The sequence below is a fragment of the Aspergillus fijiensis genome (genome assembly GCF_003184825.1).
Source record: "Aspergillus fijiensis CBS 313.89 unplaced genomic scaffold BO72scaffold_9, whole genome shotgun sequence".
Taxonomy (NCBI): domain Eukaryota; kingdom Fungi; phylum Ascomycota; class Eurotiomycetes; order Eurotiales; family Aspergillaceae; genus Aspergillus; species Aspergillus fijiensis.
Genome location: NW_024468985.1, coordinates 527,956 through 538,261, shown reverse-complemented (window position 1 = coordinate 538,261; position 10,306 = coordinate 527,956). Strand labels below are relative to the sequence as shown.

General features: G+C 26.1%; 2 protein-coding genes across 2 annotated transcripts; one reads left to right on the top strand and one right to left on the bottom strand.

The window, feature by feature from the left end:
• Positions 1–6,867: 6,867 nt before the first annotated feature.
• On the top strand, positions 6,868–8,365 carry BO72DRAFT_423306 (ER lumen protein retaining receptor). Its single transcript, XM_040942836.1, has 6 exons — positions 6,868–7,143; positions 7,202–7,260; positions 7,314–7,380; positions 7,438–7,643; positions 7,694–7,944; positions 7,998–8,365. The coding sequence occupies exons 1-6, from the start codon at positions 7,122–7,124 to the stop codon at positions 8,032–8,034; spliced, it is 642 nt and encodes a 213-aa protein (XP_040804482.1). The 5' UTR covers positions 6,868–7,121; the 3' UTR covers positions 8,035–8,365.
• Positions 8,366–8,539: 174 nt separating this feature from the next.
• Positions 8,540–10,168, bottom strand: BO72DRAFT_371460 (uncharacterized protein; the record flags this gene model as incomplete). The annotated part of the gene is made up of 5 exons (XM_040941007.1): positions 8,540–9,005; positions 9,118–9,280; positions 9,338–9,396; positions 9,506–9,628; positions 9,699–10,168. 5 exons carry the CDS (start codon positions 10,166–10,168, stop codon positions 8,540–8,542), a joined length of 1,281 nt encoding a protein of 426 aa, XP_040804481.1.
• Between the last annotated feature and the right edge of the window lie 138 nt (positions 10,169–10,306).

The window sequence follows — 10,306 nt, the reverse complement described above, 5'->3', positions numbered from 1 at the left end:
AATCTAGATAATTAAGATAATAATATTATATATATATATCTAATAATAATAATAATAATTTATAATTATTCTATTTATTATTTTAAGTATTAATTTAAGTCTAGATATTTCTATAAAAAATATTATATAAATTAATATTTAATATAAATATCCATTAATCTTAATATCCTATTAAACTTATTTTGAAATATATTAAATATCCAAATACTACTCTGGTTAAATATACTTTTATTATTTTTTAAATATATTTTTGAATATTGAAAAATCCGACTATTTAAGTTGTTGTTTTTTTATTTTTAAAAAATATTAATATTAACAAATTTAAAACAGTTTAGAATATTAAAACCAAAAAATATTTAGATTAATTATATAAAAAGTGTTGGCTTCGAGCCTTTCGAAAAAGTAATAAATAAATAACTAATTATTAATTCTTTTAAGGTTCGCTAGCTTAACTATTTATATAATATTACTAGTCTAAAGGCGGTAAAAGAGTACCAGCCTAAAAATAATAAAAAAAATATTAATTTTTAAGAAGTTAAATATAATATTTTTTTATAAAAAGATAAGAGTATATTACTACAAAAGTATATACTAAAATAAAAATAACAATAAAAATAAGAAATATAAAAAATTAATATTATAAGAAACAGATTAAAATATAAAAATTAATATTATAATAAATAGATTTAAAAATAAACAAAAATCTATATATTAAAAAAATAGTAGAATAATTTAGTTTAACAAATACTTGTTAATTTTTTGCGGATTATTTTATTAAGAAATTATTATATAAACAGTTTCAACTTAAAAATAATATTTTTTTTATTTTTATTTAGAAACTATTTTTTTATATTATACAGCAGGTGTTAGCAGCAGAACAAGAATATTATATTAAATAATTTATAAATACTCGAAAAATAGACTTTAAGTATTAATATATAAAGATTTTATATATAATTATTAATAAACTAAACTATATAATATCTATTTTTTAAAAGATTTTTAAACGCGGGAATATTTTTTATATTTAGTAAAAAACTTGGATTAAAAACTTTTGCGAAGTTATTAACTATTATTTTAACTATAAGCTTTTTTTAAACTAAATTCTAATTAACTATCTAATTATAGAGTTTTGGCTTATCAAAATTATTATTATTAAAAAATATTAATATAAAAAAAGTTTTTTTTTATTAAATAAGAGGCGTATAAATTTTTTATTATTATTATTTAAATTAGAATATTATTATTTTTTTATTCTGATTTTTACTTTTTTATCTATTTAAACTTTTTTTTTAAGAATATTAAAAAAATTTTTTATATTCTTAATATATTAAAAATTTTTTTTATATTCTTAATATATTAAAAAAAGACTTCGCGGTAGAAATAATATAATTTTTTATTTTAATCTAGTTTTAAATCTTATTTAACTAGTTATATAAATATATTCTGCCGGATAGCTTTTTATAGTTAATCTACTATATATTATTTTTTTAATTTAATATATTATTTTTTAGCTTTTAGAGTTTATCGTCCGGTAAATTAAATATTATATAAAAAATATTAATTTTTTAATTAATAATATCTTATTACTAGTAATCTATAGTTTTATTAAAGTCCTCTACTGCTTGTTTAGCTTTATCGATTTATATTAGAAACAGTTTAAGAACTTTCTTTTTGATCTTATGTTTCAACTTAAACTCGGGCAACGTATTAAAAGAATCGAGATATCTTTCTATATAGAGGACGGGCTACTCTTCAATGCCCAGCATTCCCTATGTATGCCGAGTATGATGCTTAAAGAAACCCTCGAGGATGTATATAATATACTCGGCTATTTAGAGAAAGATTAAATAATCGAGAATTTAAAAAAACTAACTTTTCTAAGATGTAGATATTAGATAAAACAGTATATAGTATATTATTATAAATATTAGAAAAAGAAAGTTTCTTAATATTAACTATATAAATAGTTATAATCTATTTTTTACTACTAATATTTTTCTATATTCTAATTATTAATATTATAACTGTACTTTCCGATAGTAAAGATAAAAAAGAATATAATACTATTTTAATTATTATTTATAAATATATAAAATATATTATAATTATATTAGATTAATATAACTGGAATATAATATAATAAGTAAGTCTATTTTTCGAAAAGCTTACTTTTAGTAATTAAAGAATTTTTAAAAATTTTATTAATAACTAGAATTTAAAGTTTTTATCTGATTTATAAATAATACTATTTAAATTACTTAATATTAAGTAGTAGTTTATTACCGCAAGTTATATTCAAGCAGATAAATAAAATAAAAAAACTAACTAAATAGTTAAAATCTTTTTATATTATAGTTATTTTTTTAATAGACGCGGCCGGCTGGTTTAAATTGCTTTTATAACTATAAATAATTCTAAATTTCTATAAAAATATTTTTATTTAATTTTTATTATATATATTAATATATAGTATAGAGTTATTAATAATTTTAAATTTTAATATAGTAATAAAGTTAATTAATTAATTATAAAATTTTTTATATATATAATAGTAATAAAAATATTTTAGATAATATAAATAGATATAAAATATTAATATAACATCTAATATAAAAATATAATATTTAAAAAAGATAATCTAGTAAAGCTTTATTTTTACTAAAATTATAAGATTTTAGTAGTTTTAAAAAAAAAACTTAATAATATATTCGCGGGATTTTTTAAAGTTCTAGAAAAAAAGTCGATATTAGTATATTTTATTAGACTTTTTCGGATTTGTGAATTTTTTTAATTATTAGTATTATATATCTAGAACTATATACTAGAAAGTTAAAAAATATTCTAAGAGAAGATCTTTTTAACTGCTGACTGTTCGAATCTGATTTTATTACTAAAAACTTATATAAAATTAAGACTTTATTTAATTAATGTTTTTAAAATAGTAATTTTAAGTATTTAATAAAGTAGCTTGGATATATAGACGAATATAATATCTGATATAAGAAACAAGATCTATAGAAAGCAAAGGAATTAGTTGAGGAATATGACCAACGGCATCCTTGACCGACCGGTGTATATCAACAGTTATCGAGCTATTTCTAAAATTGACTATTGGAGACCTTCCAGCGATCTTTAATAGCAGTAATCTAATAGTCGATATTTCTGAAATTAATAAGACTAATCTGATATATTTTATTAATTTATTAAGTCTACTATATATTTATATTTCTATAAAAAAGAATATTTATATTTTAACTTATAGTTATAATATTTCTAAATAATAATATTATTTTAAAATATATACAGAAAGTTTAAATAGTTCGGTAATAAATTTTTTTATTATATTTAACCAAATCTTTATATTCTTAATTAGAAGATATATTTAGATAGAAATATTTAATATCTAAAGCTTGCTATTATATATTATTTAATATTTAGAGTCTATTTTAGTATTAAAAAACTATTTTATTATCTGAAAAAAAATAAAAATAAAAATAATAAAAAATTACTATTATAATATTTCTATTTTTTATATTATTTTTATTTTTTTGTTTAGTATATCTCTATTTGTATATATTAAATACTATTACTATTATTTAAACAAATAATTATATAAATTCTGTCTTTTAAATATTTATTATTATTTTATTTATAATTTAGATAGATTGATTAATATACAGACTAACTATTTAAGTAGAATTATATATATATAAATTATTAATATAAATAGAATTATCTTTATAGTAATTTTAAGTTTAAATTTTTTTATATTAATATATTTAATATATAAATAGCGCTGATATAGTAAATATAATCTTAGTTATTAAATAAAAAATAAATAAGCTTATAAATAGATTAATTAAGACTTTTATTAATAATAATATAAATAAATCAATTTTTTTTATTTTATTTAATATTTAAACTTGCTGTATTAGTGTCGGTAAGTTAATAAATAAGTCTAAAAATTAAATCTAATAATACCGGTATAAATAGAAGCTTAAAAACTACTTTAATTAATACTAATATAATTAGCTCGACTGAAGATATTAATAGAATAAGAATAAGAAAAATATTAGTTTAAGAAAATATATTAACTTTTATTTTCTTAAATATTATTAATAAAAAAGAAAATATTTATAAAAATACAGATATTAGTAAATATATAAAAAAAGAAAATATAATAATAAGTTTAAATCTATAAATTACTGTTTTAAAAGATTTTTTATTTATTTATTTAATAAAATAGTTATATTTATTTTTAATAGTCTAATCTTAGTTATCTTAAGTTTTTAAAATATTTATAAATTATAATAGTATTTAAAAAATAATTATTTATACAGTAATAAGAATTTTAATAAAAATATTTATAATATTTTTATATTTTATTTTTATAAAGTAAAGTATTTAGTAAATAGTCCGGATAATATTATTTAAATATATTAATATATATACTGTTCGGAAGTAGATAGAATTATATATAACTAATTATATAAAAATAAAATTAAAATTTAGTTGAACATATAATTTATAATAATTAAAATATATAAAAAATATAAATATTTATATTTTTAATAATATAAAATATAGTTAATAGCCCATAATAAAATATACAAGAAATATAATAAATAAAAAAATTATAAAATTGATAAAATAAATAAAAAATAAAATAAATAAAAGTATAAAAATTAGAAAAAAATATATTAATAATACTGTAAATATTCTATTAATAAAGTGCTTATTTAAATAAATAAACTAATATAGAATATTTTTTTAGCTATTTAATTAAGTAAATAATTTTTAAATAAACTAAGAATTATAATAGAATATACTATTAATATTAGCTTTAAGTCTTTTAAAAAAAATAATAAATAAATAATTAATTATTAATTTTTTTAAGATTTGCTAGCTTAACTGCTTATATAATATTACCAGCCCGAAGGCGGTGAGAGAGCGCTAGCCCGAAGACGAAAAGAAAGAATATTACTTCTTAAAAAGTCGAATACAACAAAAAGATTATTATTAATAAAAATATTTAAGCTAAAGATATATATATTATTTAAGATTTTTTCTTTTATTTTAATATTAATAAAGCTTTGAAGTTTGCTGCTATTTATATAAAAAAAATCTATAATTCTTATTATAAATTTTTTAAATCTAAGTCTAATAATTATATATATTTATATTTTTATAAAAACTATAATATTTTTATTATTTATAATATTAGTATTAAGTTTAAATTATTATAGTAGTATACCAGTCTTTTTATATTATTACTTTTATTGATTATTATATATATAAACTTAGTTTTTCTAATTTCTAGTATATATATTTTATTATTTTAATTATATATTTCAAATCTGTGTCTTCAGGTAAAGATTTATTTAATTATTTTAATATATTTTTTTAAATATTACTAACGAATACTTCTCTAAATAGTTAGATTATTAAATTACTATTATTTTTTTAAAAATTTATTTGTTATAGCTGTTACCATATTCTTATAATATAATATTTTATATATTAAAAAGAATATAGTTTTTAATTTAATAAATAGATTTATAAAGAGAATATTATTATAAATAAATTAATTTATAATTATAAATAGTATAGTAATATATTTTATTTTATTAAATATATTAATCTGTTTAGTATTTATAGTTAATAAAAATTTATTGTCTTTGATCTTTTTATTTTTTATTTTTTTATTTTTTTATTTTTTTATTTTTTTCTTTTTTTCTTTTTATTTTTTTGTTTTTTTATTTTTTTATTTTTTTATTGTTTTTTTGTATCTCTGTCTATTATATTATATTTTTTAGTATTATAGTTTTCGACTGTTTATTTTTTTATTTAGTTTTATTTATTAACTTGTTAATATTTATGTATATAATTTATAATATAGATATTATTTTTAAGATAGTAGGATTTATAGTATTTTTGTGTCTACCGAAGTTTTGCTATATATTTATTTTCTGTTTTTTATACTTTTATAGATATTCTTTGGTCTTTCCGACTTTTATCTGTTTGTTTCTTTTATAATTAATTATATTAATCATATTGTATCTACGTCTATCGTATCCTGCCGTAATAAATATATAATGAATATAGAAATAGTAAATTATAAAAAATACTAAAAACAGACTAGAAAATAAATTTAGTCAAAATAAAAAAAAATATATATATATATATAAAACAAATTAAAATAAATTAAAATAAAAAGTAAAAATTTTACTAAAATAAATGATTTATATAAGTGGAAGCAGATATAAATAACAGAATTTTTAATAAGTATAAAATATACAAGACGTAAAAATATAGTAATATTTAGTAACCGAATAAAAAAATAAAGATACTATTAAGTACAATAAATAAATATTTGAAAAAATAATATAACGGTTAATCTGCAGAAATAATACTTTAAACAGTTAAAATAAGAATATACTATTAATTATAACAGTATATAATAAATATAAATATAAGTATATATAAAGTATAGTTAATTAACAAAACAAGAACTCGAAAAGTCAAGAAGACCGAAAGATACCCGAAGACAGTATAAGAGGCGGGCCGCCGAACACAGCAGAATCGACAACCACGAAATACGCCACAGTTCATTATTTTTGGCCGGCAGTTTAGATAGGTGCTTAGATAGCTGGAATCCATCTCTCTTCACGCTCTCCTCAGTTTAACTACTTATTAAGCAGCAAATGCCTAACAACTTATAAAGATGATGTAGAACATAATCTATGTTTTATGCAAATAATAAAATAGCTTGGGAATCACATGATAATTCTGGGCGGTGAATGATTCAATTTGTACCATACAATTAGAATAACAAGGTCGGCATATCTGTAATCTGGTAAGTGCCAATCTAGGCTCTGTATCAGGAAGTGTGGGGCGCACCTTCCTCCCTTCCATGTCGCGCGGAGCTTGCTGCTTTCGTGTCAACATTAAGTCAACCGCCATACGAAGTGAGACAGAGATTCTTAAGTCATTTTGCCCAAGCTTTCTGTCCACACTTCATGGTTACCTGGCAATTTCAAACCTGTGTCTTCCTCAGATAAATCTGTTCTAACCAATCCTTCGTTTGACTGGATCGAACTCCATACCTATCTTTCACCATGAACATCTTCAGGTTGTCAGGTAAGTATCAACCGTGTCCTCCAGGAGCATACTCCAATTTTAATCCTGTTTGACCTAGCCGATTTCTCTCATCTCGCATCTATTTTCATTCTTCTGCAGAAGATGAAGTCATCGAGTGTAAGTCAGCAGCATGCATGGTCCCCCAACCGGGTAATTGATCGCGATAATAGAGCTGCTCGGGGCTATCATTTAAATCTCAGGTTCTATACCTAATGGTTTTTATCACGCGATATCTTGGTGAGTCGTGCTGCCAACATGCAAACAATCTGCTCTAATCTTGTGCTTTGACCGAAGACTTGTTTTGGGCCTTTACCGACTCCCTCTACAATACAACTTTCAAAATCTTGTTCATAGGCTCTTCAGCTTATATCATTTATCTTATGCTCACCGAGTACAAGCCCACGCATGATCCGAACCTCGATACCTTCAAGGTGCAATATCTTCTCTGCTTCAGTGCCCTTTTGGCTTTGTTGTTCCCCCACGACTACACTATCTCCGAGGTCAGTCTCCGAGCCCAGTATCTGAATCGTCCGCTCAGACGTTCGTGCAGATCCTTTGGACGTTTTCCATATGGTTGGAATCCGTCGCCATTCTTCCGCAGCTTTTCATGCTCCAGCGCACCGGAGAGGCAGATACCATAACGACACACTACCTTTTTGCGCTAGGCCTCTACCGCGCTCTTTACATCCCCAATTGGATCTACCGGTATTATGCTGAACGTCACTTTCACATCATTCCAGTCATTGCTGGCATTGTACAAACACTACTGTATTCTGATTTCTTCTATATTTACTATACCAAGTGAGTTGTCCCAGCTTCTCGAGCTGGCTCTTAAGTATTGACTACTGTGCTAGGGTGATGAAGGGTAAAAAGTTCTCACTCCCGGTCTAGGCTAGGTTCTAGCGTGGTATGCTTTGACCCACAAACAACATAGGGCTGCTCGATTTGCGGAGTTTTATTTGACTTTACTCTTACAAAGAACCACATCATCTATCAGCAGGGCAATGTTTGACGCTGTCTCTCCCTTTCATCTCGATTGCGCTTTTCCGCATCGTCTATCTCCCGATTCATCACGGAATATGTATTTGTCATTGCCTAATCTTGGTGGTCAATCTGTACTGTAGTTGGAAAATTCTAGACTTCTATTCTCAGAGGATGGCACTGTTATGAGAATCATTACAACAAGATCCTCTACTCAATCCACAAACGAGTATAATCCAACACACACTTCATGTCATAAACTCAATTCGAAGCAGGAAACTAGACAAACTGGTCAAAGATATTTGAAAACAGGCTAGAGCATTTTCGCTCGGCGTGCCAATCCTTGGCAGTGTTTTAATCGTTAGCTGTGCCGAGATGCCAGGTAAACTAGATCTCCTTGGAGATCCAGTGGATCTCAATAGCTTCTTTGACCAGATGATCCATGTGCTGGAGCATAGCTTGTGCCATAACCTATTTGAGGTGGTGAGACCGACAAGTCACTTTGGAATGGCTCTAGAACTCCCGGGACAGATCCCGAAAGGTGGCTCATCGCTCCACCTCCGTATGAGCGTATATTAGTGGAAGACAACGGCTGCCTCTCTTGTAGCTTTCTTTGGTTGTCTATCCAATGACCATGATTGCCATGACTAGTAGTGAATTGACTAAACAAATCAGCCTGGGATCTGTCCAACGACAATTGAGCGTTCAAGTTGGAGTCGCGCCTAGAAATTGGTGGCGATGGGAGTGCTGGCGAGCGCGACACTGTCTCTAGTCGTGGAGAGCTCCTTCTTGAACTAGGAGGCGTCAATCGGGAGCCGCCGCGACGCACTTGGCAAGTAGGACATATCTTGACAAAGCGTGAGATGAGTTCTTTCGGAACCCTTCGAGAATATGACGTAAATTCCTAAAAGTCAGACTGCGTACTAATGCATAAAGAGTATGGGTAGCAATGCACATGAGTGGAGAACGCAAGGACGACGTTACAGGCTCTACATTGCACGATACATATTACTCACCACGAATAGATCTGTCGGACTTGAGCTGAGGTCTTGTCCCTTCCTCCATGTTGACATTGTTGATGTGCTCTTGTTAGAATCTTGAAGAGCTTCTCTCGAATGGCCACTGGTTTCCCTTCGTGGCAAATCAACCTTGTATACTGTGCTGGCATGCCTGGGTAAGCAATTTGGGATACCTGTGAATTGAACATGAATACTGACATCTGATACTCCAGGACCAACAGCTTGAAGCTTGAACATCTTTTTTACCCAAAATCTAATGAAGGACAACATCAGCAGATGCTAAGATGGGCGATATGACATACGATGAGGGTCCAGCGCTGCAGTAACCTTCATCTATACGGGAGGGCAGAATCTGGTCATACCGAAATTGAGCTGATTCTATAGCTGTATCTTTAGGGTCTAACAGCACGGTCTTGATATTTCGCGCTCTCTTAGCATGGATCAATGCCTTATCTTGCTTCTTGACAGATAAGTCGTCGACGTAACTAGTAAGCGTCTTAATGAGTATAATTATGTATGGTATTAGACGTCTCGGGAAAATGGTGAAAACCACACCTTTTCATTAATTCGTCAAACTCCCTCACATTTGGAAAGCCTTCTAGTGGTGGTACAACTGGTTCTGAAAGCATAGTGTGCTCATTGCTGGACTCCTGGGCCTCGATGTCCGCATCACCGAGCGCTTCGCGCAGGGTAAAATAGCTGGGCGACTGAATATAGCGCGAGTGGGAGAGATACTGCGTAGGATGCTGCAGGGGCACATGGTCGGGCGTTGAAGGAATGGAATGCGCTGGGGAATGGTTGCTCGAGGAAAAATGATGCGTGCTTGTGGATAGGCTGGGATGACTGTATGGTGAAGTAAATTGTGGTGTAAAAGGATGAAAAGGTGATTGGCTGAAACTGAATGCCCCTGGCTCATTTACACTGAAGTCATTGTTGTCGTTATGGCTGTACGGAAGAGGTAGGGCCGTTTGGTGGGTGAAATTGTAACCATCGTGATTTTCATTGCGTCTTGTATAGCCGTTCATGCTGGTCTGAAGCTTGCCGCAAGCAAGTTGGAGCACCAAAGAAAGCTAGTCCGAGCCGAGACAGCAAGTTGGGTGACACCAACAAAGGGAAATTGTCTTGACGAGCGCGGGCCTACAATAAATGGGCAAAGGGGGGGG

Excerpts from the sequence above, each read along its gene's own strand:
- BO72DRAFT_423306 (XM_040942836.1), top strand. The coding sequence starts at position 7,122 with ATGAACATCTTCAGGTTGTCAG. Across the intron at positions 7,261-7,313 it reads AGAAGATGAAGTCATCGAGT|AGCTGCTCGGGGCTATCATT; the intron begins GTAAGTCAGCAG and ends TCGCGATAATAG. Across the intron at positions 7,644-7,693 it reads ACGACTACACTATCTCCGAG|ATCCTTTGGACGTTTTCCAT; the intron begins GTCAGTCTCCGA and ends ACGTTCGTGCAG.